The following is a 21,605-nucleotide window of genomic DNA, read 5'->3' as shown; positions in this document are numbered from 1 at the left end:
CATAGTCTTAGGCATCCAACAGTCGAGCGACTCCGACCTAGCGTCGGAAGACGACGAGAGGACTTGGCCTAGCGAGCCCTGGTCACCCCCGAGGAACAAACGACCCTGGCGGTCGAAAGACCAACGGAACCAGGGGGGTGAAAGACGCCCTCAAGGGCAACACATCAGGTAACGCTGACTCGCAGCCCACCTGACTCAGCCAAGTGACCTTTCCCCCTGCTGCCAAGTCGACATGGTAGGGGGGGGGAAGAGAACTCAGCACACTTCCGGAAACGACCACTCCCATTTCGCACCTCGTTCTTCAACCTTCTTGGGCGACCTTGTTCGCAAAGGCAATGCCCGTTATGTATAAATCTATACATATTCTTCAGTCCTACTGGGGGGTCATAACACTCTTGCTCTACCCGACTCCGGGTCAGAAACGAGCCTCATGTGTTCCCCCACCTTTTCGCATACACCTCTAGGGTGCCACAACCTTAGAGGCCCTTCGAGCACCCCTTCGAGCACCCTAGCTCGTAAGACCTTTTGTCAACTAAGCCTTCTTCTCCTGCTCTGTCAGCATGAGCCACCTCCAGCTTGTTCAACGAAGCCACCGCCTTCTTTCAGCCGAGTCATCACCCGGGCCTGTCAAGTCGCCAGTGCCGTAGGTAACTGAACTTGACCTGTGCGCCGGACCTGTCTCCATCTCTAATTAGGAGGGTGGGGGGAGGGAGATATCACCAGCCCGCCATGACACACTCCAGAGTGAAACTGTTCGCGACGTTTCCCTGAGTGCTGACGGTAACGTGGGATATCCGCCCTCGCCACTTGAACAGCGCGAGGGGGGTGGGATCTCTGACAACAGAAACTTAGAGAGATGTACTTCACAGGAAGTACACTCTAATCTCGCCAGTGCCGAAACCAACCGGCAGAATGGCAGCTTACTATTGACTACTAACGTTTAACTGCATGCTTCAACTCACCCTGTAGACATGCACTAACCGCTAACACAGCCAACTTCAACCAGAACAGTTGCATGACCTGACAAACCATTGTGACTGTAAACTGATGCTCCACTCTCATAGAGAACCCTTTGCATGCTTTATAGACTCTACCAGAAGTAACCAAAGAAGACATAACCTCTGCCGTAGCAGTCAGATTTAACCCAGGACCTCATCCGAGAAGGCTCAGCTGTCAACAGCTGGAGCAGCGAAAGACCAGCCTAGCTAGTCACACTAGCCGTGCTAAGAAATCTGTAAATCTGCTACCACTACTGTTATGCAACCCTCACAGGTACCTCTGGCCTATAGTCTTGGTAACGCAACTCCAATATCGATAGATTCTAAAACTTAGACACAGGACTCGCTCTAAATCTACCGATCAGAGAGAGATAGACGCACATATCATGTACTAATAGATCCAGAAGCGACAGACTAACTGGATTCCCTCCTATTCGTAACACCACATAGCCAACCTACGACTGCTCCGCCGACGGACTCCAGTCCTGTCTAGGAGTCGAACCAGTAACCACTGTTTGTCCCTCACCTGCTTCTTGTCTTTCTATTCTTTCCTTCTCTCTCTTTTGTGTTTTGTTTTGTTATTTGGGTTGTTACTTTCTTTGACACTATGCCGCAATGCTAGATTATCACAACATCATAATAGCGATTGAATTATTTGGGAATAATGTTTTGCTCACCTATGATTTGAATTGTGTATGATAGTAGATGTAGGTAGAAGTAGTTAAAGTCATCTGCCCAGATGCCACCTTAGTCATCTGCCCAGATGCCAATGAACTCTGAACTTGAACACCATGAACTTGACCACTATGAACCTTGAACTCTATGAACAATGAACACTGCCTGTTTTAACCACTGCTTTTGGTCTCAGGAACACTTGGACTGTCTCACCTCTTCAGGTTTCCCCACCACATGGATGCACATGCCAGCCCTTGGTTTGCTCTAAAGACCGAAGCCAACACCTCGCTCTTCAGAACAAAGGGGGGATGTTGGGGTCTGACCATATGGCTTAAACATGTGCTGTGGACAAAGAGAATCAGGCCTTCACTTTGTCGAGCAAAGGGTTCATCCTGATTTGTAGTTGATAAGAGCAAAGGGATTTCACACTAGGGTGTGAATCCCCCCCCCCCCCAAATAACCATGGTAACCGCGGCAATCTCATTGGCCGAAGGCCAAGAGACCCCAGGACCCCTGTGGTTCGACCACTGTTCTATAAAACTGTCTCCTTCCCCCATTTCTCCGCTTTTTCCCGTCGACCTCCGTCGAACAGGGAGCACACCACGCTCTCTTCGCCCGGACCTTCGTCCTGGACGCATGAAGACACATCGGCCTCTCCTCCCCCCTCCAGCACGGCGGAGGCCACGAGGAAGCAACGGCCCTGCTCCCCTACTCAAACCCTGACAAGCCATTTCGTCCTGGACGAAACAGCCCGCGATAACGAATCTGCTTCAGCGATCCATTCAGTGCTTTTTGCTCCTTTTTCTGTCCGTGCACAAACCGGCACAGAGGAGCCCGACGAAGCCTCGCTCCTCTCCTGACCGATGATTACCGGTAAGACGCACAGACCACGTCGTCTCAACCGAAGTTAAACTGTCCTCCCTGCAGCGAGGATCGTCTGCGTTTCGCTCCAGAGCGAGCTCACGCCACGACGGCACAGCAGCCTACCCCCCCCCCCTTTCTGCCGAAGAAAAAGGACAAGTTTGCCACGAACACTTCCACGTTGCAACGAAGCATCGACAAGTAAGGTTCTTGGCATTTGGGCATAGCTTAACTTAAATTAACGTAAGTTTAATTCAGGCCATTCATTTATATGTTGATATTCCCGTGTTTTTGTGTGTTTAAGTTACTGTCGCGTGATATTGAGGTATTGCGCAATCATTACGGCGCAGAGAAGCGCCGCTGTATTCGTGTATTAACTGCTATGACTGTTTCTTTGGGATTATTTTCATTAATTGTCTTCCACTCCGTGTGGAAGTTCTCTTTTCATTAACTCGACTCGGTGAGTGAGCTGAGGTGCGTGGCTTATCACGGCATAAGTTACCGGCAGTTCAAAGACGACAGCGGTATATTTATGCATGATAGAACCAGCAAGCAGGCTCCCTACCACATCGCACGCCGAAGCGTGATTCACTTCGAGTTCTCGCTCCTTTTTTCTCTTTCCTCCTCTCACGTAACACACACAGCTCCTAGCTCTACACGGGAGAAACCCCGTTCAAACGAGCGCCTCACATCACGTGCTGCCCAGGCACATCAGAAGGAATGAGACACACACATGTGTTTGTTATGTGCCGGGACTTTCACACAGTTTGTGCTGGAAGAAGAACTCAGATATTGTATATTATTATATTATAATCATTGATGCATTGAAGCTTAAATGTTGAAGCTGGTAAAAGTAGAGCTCATTTTGAATACTGTACTTTCTATACTGCGGGGTAGTTGGTGAATTTCCCCGTGGGGATCAATAAACTAATCTTAACCTATGATGATACATTATAAGTTATTATTATATTGTATTTTGTGTTATTCGTCAGAATCTACAAAGTAACCAGTAACTTAGGTAATCAAATAAATGCTCTGTAGTAACAAGTACTTGAGTAAACCACCACTGGTAATAATCCATTACACTTGATACATCTGAATGTATCACGATGAAGGCCGTGTGTTCTTCTTTGCTGCATGATCTTAACTTTAAATACACTTTATATTACACATCTGTCATTTCCCAATAATCTAAGAAATAACAAATGTTATGCTAATTACAGGGAAAATAGAACAATGTCCTTAAAAGAACTTCTTCATTTAAACCCATGTAAATATTCATAAATATAATTCATCATCGTAAACTTTATCCTTCCCACATGTTGAATGTGTTCCTGTGTTAGCTGCTGTAGTCTGACTAGAAGGCTCTCTAGGTCACACCAGTCATTACTTAAAGACAATAATAACTCACTCATTGAACACTGTCTCTGTTTTACCTCTAAGTTCCAAACGGTTCTTCCAGAGCGCTTCCTGCAGTAGAACGTCATGAAGGACCCATAAGATAAAGAGTTCCTGCGACACGTCTCATGTCCTGTTAGACGTGCGTGCGTGTGTGTTGTACTGTACATGTGTGTGTGTGTGTTCCTATTGGTCAGTGGTCTTTATCAGTGAGTGCCAGCCAGCTGGTAGTAACACACACACTCGGCCTCTCAGAGCGACCGTAGAGACGCAGTTCTCTCCTGAAGACACGCAGCACTGAAGGTAAATGGCTCTTTAGTTCTGTAGCTGTCTTTAACATGGATGACATTAAAACAGGGTTTCCTGACCCATCGCATATCTGAACATATCACAGAAAGCTGTCAGGTTGGTGAAGTTCAGTTTGTCAGAATGACTCTATTCTGTTTGTAGAGCCAGGAAGGATCTTGTAAAAGACACATTTCTAACTTGTTTTCCAAGTAAAAAAGAATCAAACTAAAATCTCTGACGTGTCGGTGCTTTGTGCCTCTGTCTGCTCATCAAGCCTCACACGAGGCCTCGGCCACAGACCGCATCGTCCTGACCGCAAGGTGGCCAAATGTGGCTGGACGTGGCTGAACGAAACATCCAAAAGAATGCTCCGTGTTTTGATATGAACACATCGTGTCGATATACGTTGTTGGGATCTAAAGGAGCGTTTCACATCACGTGCTGCCCAGGCACACGTGATTACATACAGCAGCCTAACTGCCATTTTGTCCGAGCCACTCAACTCCGCCATCTTTGTAGTTTTTAGCTGTAGTTCTTAAGGCCCCTACCCTTTTGGCCAGCGTCACTCGACGCCGCCATCTTTGTAGTCTCTAGCTGAAGCTGTAAGACTCCCCCTCCTTTTCACCCACAGACCCACACACACATACACACACACACACAGACATACACTCTCATCCATTTTATTCATTCTTTAGTTTAGGCATATAAAATTGTATGATAACGTTTGTTGGTTGCAATATTAATTGATCTGATCATTTATTATTTTGATTTAATAAACTCTGTTATACTTTAAGGAGCAGTCGTCTGTGATTACTTGTGCATATGTATTTGATAAGACTGTATGTAGTAGCCTGTGCTCGAACTTAAAACCTTCACTGTCACTGAATGTATAGTCATACGCAGACTATTGACATTATGAGTGACTACTAATTATGAGACTTAGTTTTATCGTTTGGTTATTGGTCCCTGTTCGCAGGGTGGTGCCCCGTTTATATTAATAATCATTAATAATTGTTACATACATCAATAATTCTATTGATGTCAAGAATTCAGTTTCTTAAATGCTGATAACCCAAACACGCTCCTTTAGATCCCAACAACGTTAACACATGTTTTGGAAGTGCTACGTTAGTAAATCGTATCATGTACGTGTTTGACACTCAACTATCGGTGAACTCACTTCAGATTACTCAGCAGAACATCACGTGTATATTTACTTTCATGAAATGTCTGTGAAAGTCAGCAGAAATGAGTTTATATTAGTTTGAGACAAATTGCACAAACAGTGTCTGGTCCTCTTCTCCACAGAGCAGGCGATGTAGATGTACATCTGGAACCACAGTCCAACAACACCACAACTTACAGCCTCACATGAAAATACGTTTCATGAAGATAATACTATTATAGAGATAATGATTCCTGCGGTACTCTTGTTCATTCCTATTGTGTAATAGCTAGTGAGGGCCGATTGCGTGGCCCCCAAAAGTGATCATTGCAGCGCTGTCGAGAACTAACGGAAGAAGTACTCAGATCATTTATTTCAGTTCAAGTTGTAATACTAAGAAATACTTTGCTACCAGTAGAAGTTCAGCATACAAAATGTTACTCTGGTAAAAGTACTTTGTATAATTCATTAGAGTTTGCAAAGTAACTAATAAATATAGTTGAGTAAGAAGTACAATGTATACCTCTGAATTTTAGCAGAAGTATAAAGTGGCAGAAAATGGAAATACTAAAGTAAAGTTCAAGTACCTCAACATCGTATTAAAGATGACATGTCATGAACTGACTCCTCTCCTCTCCTCACCTCTCCTCTCCCTACCTCTCCTCTCCTCTCCTCTCCTCACCTCTCCTCTCCTCTCCTCTCCTCACCTCTCCTCACCTCTCCCTACCTCTCCTCACCTCTCCTCTACCTACCTCTCCTCTCTTCTCCTCACCTCTCCTCTCCTCACCTCACCTCTCCTCTCCTCTCCTCACCTCTCCTCACCTCTCCTCTCCTCACCTCTCCCTACCTCTCCTCTCCTCACCTCTCCTCTCCTCTCCCTACCTTTTTTTAAAAAATTGTTTTTTAAATCTCCTTTTCTTTTGCCTTGTGTTTTGATGCTTTTAATGGTTTTATGTGAAGCACTTTGAATTACCTTGTTGTTGAAATGTGCTATCCAAATAAACTTGCCTTGCCTTGCCTTACCTCTCCTCTCCTCTCCTCTCCCTACCTCTCCCCTCTGTTTCCGGTTGCGTGTGAGTGGCGCGGAGGTTTGATTGTTGTTTCACTGCTTTGGGATTTGTTCCTCTGTCTCTGCACATGATCAGGTAAGATATAAGCGGTGTATTTATCGGTAGAACGTGTGATTAGTGGTGTTGTTTGGCGTTGTTCGGGAGGATGGCGTCCTCCGAGACGCCACGCCCGTCAATCCGGCATGGAGTCCGGGTAGTTCCACCGGACAGCAGCGTGTCAGTAGAGGAGGTGCTGCTGGCTGTGGGAGAACAGGTGACATGACAAACTTTCCTTCGCGTCTCGGATGAATAAAGCTGTGGTTGTGTTCGTGGCGAGCGAGGCTTATGTCCACAAGCTGATAGAGAGCGGCGTGTTCATCAGGGACAGCTTCGTGCAGGTCTCTCCGCTCTCGGTGCCCTCTACGCGGATCACCGTGTCCGGTGTTCCGCCGTTTATACCGGACGAGCTGTTAGGAAATGAGCTGCGCAGGTTTGGAAAGTTTGCCAGCGGATTTAGAACAGTCAGTTTGGGGTGTTATGCTGCGTTCACACCGGTCGCGTTGATTTTTTGACGCACTGCACAATCGCGTTCAACGCGCCGCCGGTCGTGTTCACACCAAACGGCGCAAAATCTCGTAGCGCCGGAGAGGGGGCGTGGTTTATCGTCCTGGAAGCCGTTCACCTGGCCGCCATTTCTTTCCGCTGTCAACCATGAAAGGAATAAGGACAATTTCTGCTTTGTACGTGTTGTGGAAGTCCCTCAAACATCGGAATGCCAAACGCCGTCATGTCTGGTTCATAATATTGTTCAGAGGAGCTCCGTGGATTGTATCGAGCTGTATTCACTGTGTCTAGCAAGCCACCGGTCGCTGTTTACTACAGCTGTAGGAACACAAAATAAACTGATTTGGCTGTGATTCAACGGCAATAAACCGACAAAAAGGGACTCCGAAATAACTACGTAATGATGCCGATTTGAAGGGACTGGTCTTCTCAATGGAGCTCTGATGGATCGGTGCTAGGCTATGCTAACATCGTAGCAGCTCCACCAGCACTCAATAACGTCACGTAGACGTAAATACCGACCGCACCGGCCGCGCCGGGACCCGCTGGTGTGGCTGCGGCTGCCGCCGGTGCGGTCGGCGGCGTTTCTTCGTATTCTGCTGATGACAATAATGTCGATAAGGAGGATCAGGGCCAGTCTTACAACCAGCAGGCTTCTGTGGTGGCGCAGAGCCTCACTACATCTGGTACCGAAGCACCACCACAGTCTGTAGAAGTCTGTGAAGAGGCAGCTACAGGTTCTGTAGGTGGAGATCTCACCGCAGCCTTAGATGACGCACAGAGTGTAGGGTCTGTGTCCAACAGCCAGCTGTCTTGTGAAGGAGAGGACATGGACTATGAGAGTGAATCAGATGTTGCATCAAATTCTGAAACGTGCATTAAAAGCACTGATCTGTATTCACTTGAGGAAATAAACTAGTTTTTGGATGTAACTTTCAATAGATCTGCAAAAGTGAGTGATTATTTCCCTGACATTGAGAAGTTCATCCGATCTGTGGGGTGGTGCAGAGAAAGGTGGGTTTGGACCTTTTAGATGGGAAAAAGTGTTTCCGCCTGAAGAAACACATCACAACCCTGAGGAAAGTAAGGAAAAGTAAAAGGGTTCAAACTAAGACAGTTTAACATGATCATGTGTCACACGGGGTTTTCCACTTTCCACTTCTTATCTTGTCTTACCTTCTTCCATCCTCTGACCTTTCCATGCAGAGCTTCAATTTAGGGTCTTTAAACATCAATGGTGGGAGGGACGGTCATAAAAGAGCATTAATACAGGAGGTTGTAAATCAAAAAAGGTTGGCCATCCTCTTTTTGCAAGAAACTCACACCATTCCATCAGATGAAGTAGACTGGGGTTTATGGTGGGAGGGCTCATGCACCCTGAGCCACGGAACCAATCTTAGTGCCGGGGTAGCCGTGCTGTTTAGAACAGCAGCTAATGCAACCGTCCTGTCAGTCACTGAGGTGGTGAAGGGTCGTTTGCTGATGGTGAGGGCAGAGATACAGAGCTCGCTTTACTGCTTCGTCAACATATATGCACCGAATCAGGGGACAGAGAGAGCACGCTTCTTCACTACGCTGCAAAACGAACTGCAGAGCTGCCTTCAGGAGCAGCTGATCATCGGAGGGGATTTTAACTGTACTCTAGACTTCACCATAGACCGAAATAGTGAGGAACCACACCCACAGTCAGCTCAGAGTCTCCACAACGTCATCTCACACTTAGATCTGTTGGACACTTGGAGAGTACAACACCCACTAAGCAGACAGTACACCTGGGTTAGAGTCAGCAATGACAGGATTAGTGCAGCCAGGCTGGACAGAGTTTACATCTCTCGCAGTCTCAGTTCCAGACTGAAGAGCAGCACAATCAGTCCAGTTGGGTTCAGCGATCACCACCTCGTCAGTTTAGGCTTGATAACCTCACCGGGTGAAAGGGTTAACTCCTACTGGCATTTTAATAATAAACTTTTACAGGACACCACTTTTTGTCAGAGCTTTGGGGTTCTTTGGCAGCAGTGGAAAACTGAAAAACCTCGTTTCAGTTCTCTGAAGCAGTGGTGGGAGGTCGGAAAAGCCCAGATTTATGTGTTCTGCCAGCAGTACACCTCAAACGCCACCGCTAAAATCAAGTCTGCTGTCAAAGACCTTGAAGCCAACATAAAGATCATTGAGGAGGGCTTCCAGAGAGACCCAGATCCCGGTGTGGGCCAACTGCTGAAGGAGAGGAGGTTGGAGTTGAGCTCATTCCTGCAAGAGAGAGTGAAAGGAGCTCTGGTCAGGTCCCGTTTCCTTCAGTTGAAGGACATGGATGCCCCAAGTTCGTTTTTCTTCAACCTGGAGATATCGGTGGTGCAGAGGAAGCGGATGACCTGCCTAATGCTCCCGGGAGGCAGGATAACCACTGACCAGAGGGAGATGAGGACCCATGCCGTGGGCTTCTACGCTGCTCTTTTTGGGGAAGAGCCGTCCTGTATAGACAGCAGTAAGGAGCTCCTGGAGGGTCTTCCCCAGCTCAGTCCAGCAGAGAGGGCCACGCTGGACAGAGAGCTGACGCTGGAGGAGCTTTCAACTGCAGTGAACCAGATGGCTTCAGGAAAGACTCCGGGAATCGACGGCCTCTCCTCGGACTTCTTTAAGACATTCTGGAACATTATCGGTTCTGACTTACACTCTGTTTTGATGGAATGTTTTAAAACAGGAACACTTCCTGTTTCGTGCCAGCGGGCAGTACTCTCCCTGCTGCCCAAGAAGGGCGACTTGGCCCTTCTGAAGAACTGGAGGCCAGTGGCCCTGCTTTGCACGGACTATAAGGTGCTTTCCAGAGCCTTGTCCAACAGACTAAGAGACTACCTGGAAGTGGTTGTAAATAGCGACCAAACGTACTGTATCCCAGACAGGACAGTTATGGACAATATCTTTCTCATCCATGATGTGCTTGGTGTGTGTAAATGTCACGATGTAGATGTAGGTATTGTCTCACTAGACCAGGAGAAGGCTTTTGACAGGGTGGGTCACGCATATCTGTTTTCTGCACTCAGGGCTTTCGGGCTTGGTGATGGGTTTTTGGCTTGGGTGGGTTTGCTCTACAGTGGTGCTGAATGCATGGTCAAAATGGGAGCTGGCCTGAGTCGACCGATCCCTGTACGGCGAGGGATAAGGCAGGGTTGTCCTATCTCAGGGCAACTATACAGCCTCGCTTTTGAGCCTCTGTTGTGCAGGCTGAGAAGTCGGCTCAGTGGTCTGTCACTGCCGGGGTCCTCTAGTCTTTGTAGTCCCCTCACTGTGTCTGCGTATGCTGATGACGTAAACATCTTCATCAGGGACCAGGGAGATGTTCGTTGTCTACAGGATACTTTGTCTCTTTATGAGAGGGCTTCATCTGCACGGGTGAACTGGGAAAAGTCTGAAGCCTTATTGGTGGGACAGTGGAGACATCAGACAGTGCCTCATCTGCCTGGAGGTCTTCAGTGGGGAAAAGAAGGTCTAAAGGTGCTGGGTGTGTTTTTGGGCTCTGAGGATTTTGAGAAAAAGAACTGGGACGGAGTTAAGGAGAAGGTGTGTGCTTGGTTCTCTAGGTGGAGATGGTTACTACCCCAGTTGTCATGTAGGGGAAGAGTTCTGGTTGCTAATAACTTAGTTACCTCGACTCTGTGGCACAGACTCATCGCTCTGACGCCACCTGGAGGCCTCATAGCAGAGATACAGAGGTCTGTCGTGGACTTCTTCTGGTCCGGCCGGCACTGGGTTCGTGCAGCAGCGCTCTATCTGCCTGTGGCAGAGGGGGGGCAGGGTCTCATCGACATCCAGTCCAGGATTGCCTCGTTCAGACTCCGGACTGCACAGAGGCTGCTCTATGGCTGTGGCCCCAGCTGGATGGACACGGCTCGACTGCTGCTGAGGAGAGCTGGGCGGTTGGGTTATGACAAGCAGCTCTTTCTCCTACAACCTGGGGAAGTGGACTTGGCCGGGCTGACGCCGTTCTACAGCTCTGTTCTGCAGGCGTGGCAGATTTTTAACATTTCACGTAAAGCTGATGAGACTCCGGGCGCGTGGCTGCTGGAGGAACCTCTGTTCTTTAACAGTTTCATCAGAACCCAAACGCTGCAGTCTGCCAGCCTGAGAACGCGTCTGAGAGAAGCCGGCTGCACTAAACTGGGACATTTGGTGAAGATGTCAGCAACCGCAGCATCCATGGCCGCCTTCAGGCAGAACACTAACATCACGTCTGTCAGGTTGACCAGCAGGATCGTGGAGGTCTGTGCCGCCCTGCCACAACACCTGAGAGCAGTTGCAGGGAACCGTACTCTGTCTGACCAATGGGATGAAGAGAGTGAGTACACCCCCCCCACTCTGCTCATTGCCCCAGCGGTGGGGACTGGCAGGGGGGAGGAAACAAGCTGCTGACGTTCACAACCCCTCACCTGGACAAGTTTCAGGCAGCAGAGAAAAAAGCCATCTATGAAATCTGTGTAAAGGTTGTGAACCTCCGCTCTCTGGCAGGGTTGACAGAGTCGAGGTGGACCGAGTTCTTTGGCCCAGGTTCTTCCCCGAGAGGCAGCTGGAGGTGCATGTACAAGCTGCCCGTTGAAAAACGGACAGCAGACCTCCAGTGGAGGGTTGTACATGGAGCTATAGCCACCAACAGATACCGGGCACACCTGGATCCACAAATTGGGGAGGAGTGTTGTTTTTGCGGGCAGACTGAGACCCTGGAACATTTGTTTGTTCAGTGTCCGTGGCTCTCAGGGCTCTTTGAGCGGTTAAAAAGATGGTTTCAGGGTCTTGGACAGGTTTTTTCTTTCATGTTGTTCATCTTCGGTCCAAAATTCTGCTCAAAACAGAAGGCTGTCCACATAATGGTGAACTTTTTATCTGGTTCTGCCAAGTTGGCCATCTGGCTGACACGTAAGAATCGGGCGCGGGGTGCCGGTAGTGAGGATCCGGTGAAGGTTCTGGAGGGACTGTTGAAAGCCAGATTCAGGGTGGAACACACCTACTATCAGACAGTGGACGATTTACAGGCTTTCAGGGACAGATGGACTACTGGGAGCATTTTATGCTCAGTGGGTGCTGGTGAAGAGCTGGTGGTGAACTTCTGAACGTATTGATTGTTGTAATTGATGGTTTAATTTTTCTTTGGTGCTTTATTTTGGTTATTTGTTTTTATTTCATTGATTTTCTGATTATTAAGTGATGTTTTAGTGTTTCTGGTTTCACTGTAACAGTGAAATAAAGAGATTTTTAAAAACCAAAAACCTCTCCTCTCTCTACCTCTCTTCTCCTCTCCTCTGTTTCCGTTTCCGGTTGCGTGTGAGTGTGAGTGGTGGACGTGTGAGTGGTGGACGTGTGAGTGGCGCGGAGGTTTGATTGTTTTTTCACTGCTTTGGGATTTGTTCCTCTGTCTCTGCACATGATCAGGTAAGATATAAGCGGTGTATTTATCAGTAGAACGTGTGATTAGTGGTGTTGTTTGGCGTTGTTCGGGAGGATGGCGTCCTCCGAGACGCCACGCCCGTCAATCCGGCAGGGAGTCCGGGTAGTTCCACTGGACAGCAGCGTGTCAGTAGAGGAGGTGCTGCTGGCTGTGGGAGAACAGGTGACATGACAAACTTTCCTTCGCGTCTCGGATGAATAAAGCTGTGGTTGTGTTCGTGGCGAGCGAGGCTTATGTCCACAAGCTGATAGAGAGCGGCGTGTTTATCAGGGACAGCTTCGTGCAGGTCTCTCCGCTCTCGGTGCCCTCTACGCGGATCACCGTGTCCGGTGTTCCGCCGTTTATACCGGACGAGCTCACCGCAGCCTTAGATGACGCACAGAGTGTACGGTCTGTGTCCAACAGCCAGCTGTCTTGTGAAGGGGATGACATGGACTATGAGAGTGAATCAGATGTTGCATCTAATTCTGAAATGTGCATTAAAAGCACGGATCTGTATTCACTTGAGGAAATAAACTCATTTTTGGATGTAACTTTCAATAGATCTGCAAAAGTGAGTGATTATTTCCCTGACATTGAGAAGTTCGTCCGATCTGTTGGGGTGGTGCAGAGAAAGGTGGGTTTGGACCTTTTAGATGGGAAAAAGCGCTTACGCCTAAAGAAACACGTCACAACCCTGAGGAAAGCGAGGAAAAGTAAAAGGGTTCAAACTAAGACAGTTTAACATGACCATGTGTCACACGGGTTTTCCACTTTCCACTGCTTACTTCTTATCTTGTCTTACCTTCTTCCATCCTCTGACCTTTCCATGCAGAGCTTCAATTTAGGGTCTTTAAACATCAATGGTGGGAGGGACGGGCATAAAAGAGATTTTTCAATGCACAAGGTGAGGGTTGGCTCTTTAAATATGAATGGTGGGAGGGACCGACAGAAGAGGGCGGTCACTGCAGACATGATCACACAGAAACAATTAGACATCGTCTTCCTGCAGGAAACGCACAGCGACCCACACAATGAGGTAGACTGGGGTTTGTGGTGGAAGGGCCATTATGTCCTGTCTCATGGGACCAACCTGTCTGCAGGCATAGCTGTTCTGTTCTCACCTGGGCTGGATGTTAACATCATCTCCTCCACAGAGATAGTGACAGGCAGGGCTTTAGTGGTCAGAGCATCTATACAAAACATTTTTGTTTTTATCAACATTTATGCTCCAAACCAGGGCTCACACAGAACAGACATCTTCCACAAACTCAGAGATGTCCTGCAGCAGTGCGATCACAACGACTGTGTAGTGATGGGGGGGACTGGAATTGCACCATGAACTCCTTATTGGATAGAACAGGAGAGGAACCTCATTTACAGTCATCCGCCATCTTATCGCAGGTGATTGCAGAGTCAGGTGTGGTGGATGTATGGAGGGTGAAACATCCCCGGGCTAGACAGTACACATGGGTGAAGGTGTTGGATGGGAACATTAGGGCAGCCAGGCTGGACAGGGTTTACATATCTCATAGTTTTAGTAACCGGTTATTGAACAGTCACATTTACCCAGTAGGCTTCACCGATCATCACCTAGTCACTTTAGATGTTCACACCTCACCAACCACCAAATGCAGCTCTTACTGGCACTTTAACATTAAGTTGCATCAGGACAGTGACTTCTGTGAAAAGTTTGAGACTTTCTGGGGAAATTGGAGAGAAAAGAGCGACTTTGAGTCCCTGAGTCAGTGGTGGGATGCTCCTACCTCCTACTTCTTCAATCTGGAGAAGTCCGTCTCTCGAACCAAACAGATGGTGTGTCTCCGCCTTCCTGATGGTAAGATGACGACTACAGCGCCCTCTTCAGGAAGGACGACAACCACAAAGAGAGTGTTGACGAGCTGCTTCAGGGCCTTCCTCAGCTGGGCACAGTTGTCCTGGACGCCAACATCTCCCTGGAGGAGCTGACTGCTGCTGTGGGTCAGATGGCTGCTGGGAGAGCTCCTGTACTGGACGGACTGCCTGCGGACTTCTATAAACATTTCTGCAAGTGTTTCGGGAGCCGACCTGTGGCAGGTGCTGCAGGAGTGTTCACAGACAGGCCTGTTACCGATGACATGTCGGCATGCAGTGCTATCACTGTTACCCAAAAAAGGAGATTTGTCCTTACTGAAGAACTGGAGACCGGTGGCGTTGTTATGCACAGACTATAAACTTCTTTCCAAGGTGCTCGCCAACCGGCTTAAGAACTTTCTGGAGTCTATAATCCACAGAGACCAGTCTTACTGGGTACCGGACAGATCCATCATGGAAAACATTTTTCTCATGAGGGACTTGTTGGATCTCTGTAAACTGTATAATATTGATGTTGGGGTTATATCATTAGACCAGGAGAAGGCTTTTGATCGGGTTGATCATAGTTTTCTTTTTTCCACTTTAAGAGCTTTTGGTTTTGGGGAAGGGTTTGTGTCACTGTTGGGTTTGATGTACAAGGAGGCTGCTTGTCTGGTGAAGGTGGGGGGCGGTTTGAGCTGTCCAGTTCAGGTCCAGAGAGGCATCAGACAGGGATGTCCTATCTCTGGGCAGCTATATTCCATTGCCATTGAGCCTCTTCTGAATAGGTTGAGATCCCATCTATCAGGACTAATGTTACCTGGGCTGCGTCAGCGGCCCTCGCTGGTGGTGTCAGTATATGCTGATGATGTTTATGTGTTTGTCAAAGACCAGAGGGATGTCCAGGTCCTAGGTGACAGTTTACCCTTGTTTGAGGGGGCATCTTCAGCAAAGGTAAACTGGGGAAAAAGTGAAGCTTTGCAGGTTGGGCAGTGGGCAGACAAAGAAATACCAAAGCTACCAGGAAGCATCAGATGGGGAAGGCAGGGCTTGAAGGTTTTGGGTGTTTTTTTGAGAACAGAAGAGTTTCAAAAACAGAACTGGGAGGGTGCTATGGAGAGAGTGTGTACCAGATTGTCTAAATGGAAATGGCTGCTACCTCAGCTCTCTTACAGGGGGAGGGTCCTAATTGTCAATAACTTGGTTGCCTCGACCCTTTGGCACAGGCTGGTAGTCCTGCCTCCACCACAGGGCCTGATTAAAGACATCCAGAGGGCAGTTGTGGACTTCTTCTGGTCAGGGCTTCACTGGCTGAGATCTGCGGTGCTGTACCTGCCGGTCCAGGAGGGAGGGCAGGGCCTGGTGGACATCGCATCGCGAATCACAGCCTTCAGACTGCAGACGGCTCAGAGACTGCTGTACAGTTTCGGCCTGCCATGGACGGATACTACCGTTCTATCAATCCATCCTACAGGCGTGGCAGGTTTTTACAGTCCATCGGAGAGCTGTGTCGACACCAGGAATGTGGCTCTTTGAGGAGCCGCTGTTTGGAAGCAGCTATATCACGTCCCAGGTCCTGACGTCCGTCAGCCTGAGATCCAGACTGAGAGAGGCCGGCTGTGTGAAGCTGGGTCATCTGATGAAGACCTCCATCCCTCAACTTGCGGAGCTGATCAACATCCGGTCCAGCAGGCTGCTGCTCGGGCTGGTGGAGGAGGTCTGTGCGTCCCTGCCAGAAGTCCTCAGAGCGTTTGTTGGAGACCGTGCAATATCTGACCAATGGGACGATGACCCTAACCCTGCTGTGGGACAGTGGGAGGATGAGGAGGACATCATGCTGTCTCTAAAGACACCCCAGTTGGGGGACTTTGAGACTTCGGGGAGGAAAGCAGTGTATCAGGTCAGTGTGAAAGTCTCTAACTTGCGCTCTCTGGCAGGAGTGAGGGTGTCGAGGTGGACCGAGTTTTTTGGCAGGGGATCCTCCCCAAGGGGCTGTTGGCGGTCCCTGTAGACAAACGGACAGGAGACCTCCAGTGGAGGATTGTACATGGGGCCATAGCTACAAACAGGTATCTGGTGCACCTCGACCCTTGCTCAGGGGATAGCTGTCCTTTTTGCTCGCAGACAGAATCTATCCACCATCTGTTCGTTGAGTGTTCCAGGCTGGTGAGACTCTTCAGCCGCCTGAAGGCGTGGTTTTAGGGCTGAGGAGAACACTTTTCTTTCTGTCTTTTTATCTATGGTCCAAACTACTCTGCCAAAAAGAAATCTGTTCACACACTAGTGAATTTCCTTTCAGGACTGGCTAAACTAGCAATTTGGAAAACAAGGAAAAACCGGGTGAGGGGTGTAGGGTCAGAGGACGTGAGCTTGATGCTGACCGGACTGCTGGCTGCTCGGCTCAGGGTGGAGTTTGGTTTCTACAGTCTGACAAAGAAAACTGAACTCTTTGTGAACATTTGGGCTCTGAATGACATTCTGTGTTCAGTCAGAGATAATGCTCTGTTTCTGAACCTGAGTTTGTGTTTTTTTTAGGTTTTTGTTGTTTGTTTGCGTGAATTAAGTTTGGTCTGAGAAACAGTAAAACTCTGTCAATGGAACTTAAAAAAAAGAATAAAGATACATTTTAAACCTCTCCTCTCCTCTCTCCTCTCCTTTCCTCTGCAGTGATCAGTAACCATGAAAGGACTTCTGCTCCTGTGCCTGCTCCCCTTGTTTGGAGGTCAAAGGTCATCAGCCTGCCCCCCCCTTTGCTCCTGTCATGGCAGTCAGGTGGATTGCAGCAGCAGGTTTCTCACCTCCTCCTTGCTGCCCACCAGTTTTCCTGCTGGGACCACCTCCCTCCGTCTCCACGATAACCGTCTGACCAGCCTCCCCAATGGACTCCTGGATGATCTGACCTCCCTCGGCTCCGTCTCCCTTCATGGTAACCCCTGGCAGTGCGACTGCGGGGTCCTCTACCTGCGATCCTGGCTGCTCCGTCAGCCCGCCACCCTCACATCACACCTGGGCGTCAACTGCAGCTCCCCTCCCGGCCTGAGAGGGCGGCTGCTGGTGTATTTAACGGAGAAGGAGGTCCTGGAGTCCTGCCACTACTGGTACTGTGACCTGGCTCTAGCGTCGCAGGTGTGTCTCTTTGTGTTTGTGCTGGTGCAGGCGGCTCTGCTGGTGGCTCTCATCGTGTTCCTGAGGAGGTTCGAGAGGCTTTCCAAAGAGGCGAGGAGGACCACGGAGGAGAGCTTCACAGCCGGGGAGAGTCCGAGGGAGAACGAGTACGCGCCTTTAAAGGGCAGCAGCACCTGAGGTGCAGCTGTGATGTGGGATTGATACAACAGGGGAGAAGTTTATCATTTGCTCACCAGAGAGTAAATGTCTTTCACATGCTTCTGTGTGTCAGACTACAACACCAAAGTTCATTTGTATGCACAAGCAGGTGACAAATAAAAGTGAACCCCTGAATATATGGGATGCAGATACTTCCATGAAGGAAACAAGTGGAATGGGTCAATAAGTATGAAAATAATGTGAATTAATTCCAACTGAGCACCTATGGGAGACTTGAAATGGCCCAACACCTGACTAAGACACATCATGTTGTTATTATTTTTCATTTGTCAGCCATCTGTGTGTCTGTAGAGCATCATATACCACCGTTTACCACCGTAGAACAGACTCAATGAAAAGGAAGATTAGAAATCATCTGCACTAAAGAATGACGGATGTTTGAGGCTGATGCCATCGTTGTTATTTGAGAAGAACATTTCTGGATTCTATTAATTTCATCGACAGTATTTCGATGAGAACCCTTTGATATGTACTTAGCAGGATATTTTACAGTTTAAAAATATAATGGTCATTGCTGTGTGGTGGAAAACAAACTACTACAAACTAAAATTAAAAATGATCCTAACTGAAGACTGAATGAGAAATGGTTACGGCTGAAGAACTTCATGAATCTCTGAGTGTGTTATGTTTTATGTCTGGCAGTTGTTTCAGTTTTTTAAATTGCATTATATTTTTACATTTTAATGTGTATCCCTTGTGCGGTTTTCCTAATTCACCTGATCCTGTTTTGTGTTTTACCCATTCAGTTTTTTCTTGGATTTTTTGTGACACACTTTTTGACTCCCCTGCTCTGCAAGTTTTGTTTTGAACATTATTAAAATCCCTGTTGATCATCCCTCTGTTCCCTTGTGTTCCTCTGCGTTTGGGTCCTTCCTCTGCTCCCATCTTTGCTTTGACCCTGACGCTGTAAGCTGCTGTCGGTGTAGCGCCCGCTTGTGTGCTGCAGCTTCCACGTGTTACTGACGGTCAGCATCTGACTCTCTGTGACGGTGAGGGGTGGGGGATGGGCAAAGATGAAAAGGGGACCACAGACTCCCCTCTTTGATACAGTGTGGACATTGTGTATTGATGTTGTATCAATAATAAGGTATCAAATGGAACACATTTGAATTAGTTTTTATCATCATGATTAATTCATTAACAAGTTGTGCTAACGTTATCATCCAAACCAGTGGTTCTCAAACTGTGAGGCGCGCCCCTCTAGTGGGGCGCGGTGGTATTACAGGTGGGGCGCAGGGGGAAATGCAGAATCTTTTTTTTTTTTTAAGAAATTAATAATTACATGGCAAAATGTATGGAAGCCCGTTTCCGCACTGTGAGGAAAATTACAGATCCTGGAAGTCATAATGAGATACGATCTCAAAATAATGACTTAGCATCTCATAATTATTACTTAGCATCTCATATCAGCCAATTGCAATAAGCTATTTTTTGTCAAATTGTAGTTCTTTTTTGCACAGATATAACTTAATTTGCATTGTTTTGCAATTTTATTTGTTTTTGTCTGATGGAGCAATCTGGTTCACTTAAAAGTGATTGCAATTTTATTTATTCTATTATTTGAAAAAGCATGGACGGAGGAGTCACAAAATGCTGTTTCAATAAAAATTCAACATGGACCGTTTTGTTACAATTTTGTTGGGGCGGTGGGGCATGAACATTTTTCTTCCTCCAAAGTGGGGCGCAACAGAAAAAGTTTGAGAACCACTGCTCTAAAAAATATTGCATGTTGACTGCCACGCTTTCTTATGTATTAATATACATTTTATAACCAATGTTCTGTCTTTTCTCATGTAAAATGTGTCTGTGTTCGCAATTTATATTCTATAAATAATATATTTAAATTCAATACAAATATATTTAATGTAATTTAAATGAATGTATATTTTAAAATGTTAAAAGATGAGATATGCATGTTTCAAGTTTAAGTTATTAGTACTTGTACAAGATTAATATTGCTATTTTGAACACACATTATCTTAAGTAGTCAAAATACAGTAGGCTAGCCTAGTGGTAACATTACTGGTAGTATTAGTATTAGCCTAGCAGCAGTAGTGGTGGTAGTTGTAGTATTAGCATCATTCGTTTTTGGTCCAGCTGGATTTTGGAATATGTATCTTGAGTCGAACTTGAGTTTCAACTACTACCGGTAGCCTGCGTTTGGAACATTTTGCTAATATTTCTTTGACTTCTTGTACATGCTTTGAAGGCTGCTGGACACTGTCCGACTTGACCGCTGCTTTGTGTAATCAGCCTCTGCTGCTGCCACCTAGTTTTGTCCACTTTCCAGATGAGCCGCAGTTCATCTGGAATAAGCCGAGACGCTGCAGGAAAAGGCCCCTCACTTTACAACATCACCAGCAGAGAGCACTCTGGTCATTTAAAAAAAAAATCCACCCAATCTGCAGTGAGCCTGAGCTGCCTGTAGTGGGCTGTCACACACCAGGTCTATCACAACAACTCATGTGCTCTTATCAGGAGTCTTCAAGTCATGTAAGAAATAGTATGACGCTGGAGATAACACATTTTTCAACCCAAACGTAGACTGCGTGGCCTTTAGAGATGCTGATGCTGCTGCTGGATGGCGGGGCATTGGAAAGACAACTGGCCTGCGTGACAGAGCGTCTGTAGAAAAATGTGACTCTATTGACTACACATAAAACAACGATGTAAGTTATGAGGCTGATGGAGTCCTGCCAGGGACAGTGCAGTCTGTTCCACGCTGCTGGTCTGACCTTGATGATCAGACCGCTGATTTTCCAATTCCCCTGCAAGCAGAGATCCATAACCCATCACTGCTGTGGAACAGGGTCGAATCCAGCTTCAGGCTGGACAGATCTCAGTCTCCTGCCTCAGTCTTAGTTCTAAAGACAATTGAGATCCAATTATTGATCAAGGGGTGACCCCTCATACTCCACTGTTCACTGAATCGATGTAAGGAGCCGAACTCGACTACAAATCTCAGTCTAATCGTCGCAGTGACAGGAAAATGTGGTGATGAAACAAAGGATAATGCATCATTCATAAATAACAACATGGCATTATCAGAGCACTCGATAGATTTAGGATTGAGGATACTGTCAGCTATGGGAGGAAATAAAAAGTTTGGTTCCAGTTATATTTACTGGTGTAGTTATTATAGTAAAAAATGAAAATATAATTTTATTCCAAAAGTTCCAAATTCCAAAAGAAAGCAAGGGCAGTATATGAAAGCCTTGGTGGGCAGAGGATGAAGCTGGTTGTGCCTGCTATGGACTCTGTGAGTAAAACATGCACTCTGATCATTTCACTGGTAAACACTTTACTGGCATTCTATTGGTCGGGACTCTCCGGCGCTGAAGGCTGCAGCAAAGTCTGGGCTGTTTGCTGCTGGAGGCCCCGCTGGAGTCTGAGGTGAAACCTGCATAATAACAACTTTATAAAAAATAATACATCTTCTTGCTGATGGTGGTCTAGATTTATTGAGGTCACATTAGAGGCATCAGTATTAATTCGAGACTGTTTCAAAACTGCACTATTTCAAAATTCACTCACAGTAACTTTAAATAAGTGCATTTACTTGAATGCAGTTTTCCGCAGCGTGGTGACTTCATTTATAACATGCATAATCATAAATATTAATATTCTACAAACCCAACATGCATTGTGCACTGCACTACAGAGCGACAAGAATAAAGAGGGAAAAGACAAACTTGGTGGAAGATGAGGTGTAAAGGCATTCCCCTCTATGATCCAGTGCTAATGAAACTGCCCTATAACAGCGTATTCCTTTGCATGGGGATCCTGCAATATGTAAAAGCACACATGCTGCATGCAGAGAGCTACTTTATTGTTGTTCTTTCTTCTGTCATGCTCGTGAACCAGCCCTCCCATCTCTGCAACAAATCTCCCCCTTTGGGGACATTAGCTTTTCAAATGTTTAAAAGTCTGCATATTTATGAAAAGTCCCTGAGCCGCTCTCCAGTTGTTTTGTCTCCATTCCTTATCTTTTGTGCAATCGTTCCTGTATAATACTA

At 47.1% G+C, this 21,605-nt stretch overlaps 1 protein-coding gene across 1 annotated transcript; it reads left to right on the top strand.

Moving 5' to 3' along the window:
* The first annotated feature begins 4,154 nt into the window (after positions 1-4,154).
* gp1bb (glycoprotein Ib platelet subunit beta) lies at positions 4,155-18,424 on the top strand. The gene is made up of 2 exons (XM_079269680.1): positions 4,155-4,235; positions 16,912-18,424. The coding sequence occupies exon 2, from the start codon at positions 16,924-16,926 to the stop codon at positions 17,545-17,547; it is 624 nt and encodes a 207-aa protein (XP_079125806.1). The 5' UTR covers positions 4,155-4,235; positions 16,912-16,923; the 3' UTR covers positions 17,548-18,424.
* Positions 18,425-21,605: the final 3,181 nt, after the last annotated feature.

Source organism: Melanostigma gelatinosum, assembly GCF_949748355.1.
Source record: "Melanostigma gelatinosum genome assembly, chromosome: 6".
NCBI lineage: Eukaryota > Metazoa > Chordata > Actinopteri > Perciformes > Zoarcidae > Melanostigma > Melanostigma gelatinosum.
The sequence above is the reverse complement of the archived record's forward strand: the minus strand, read 5'-3'. Positions and strand labels throughout refer to the sequence as shown.

What these genes read in the sequence shown, in the direction of transcription:
- gp1bb (XM_079269680.1), top strand. Translation starts at nt 16,924, where the DNA reads ATGAAAGGACTTCTGCTCCTGTGCCTGCTCCCCTTGTTTGGAGGTCAA.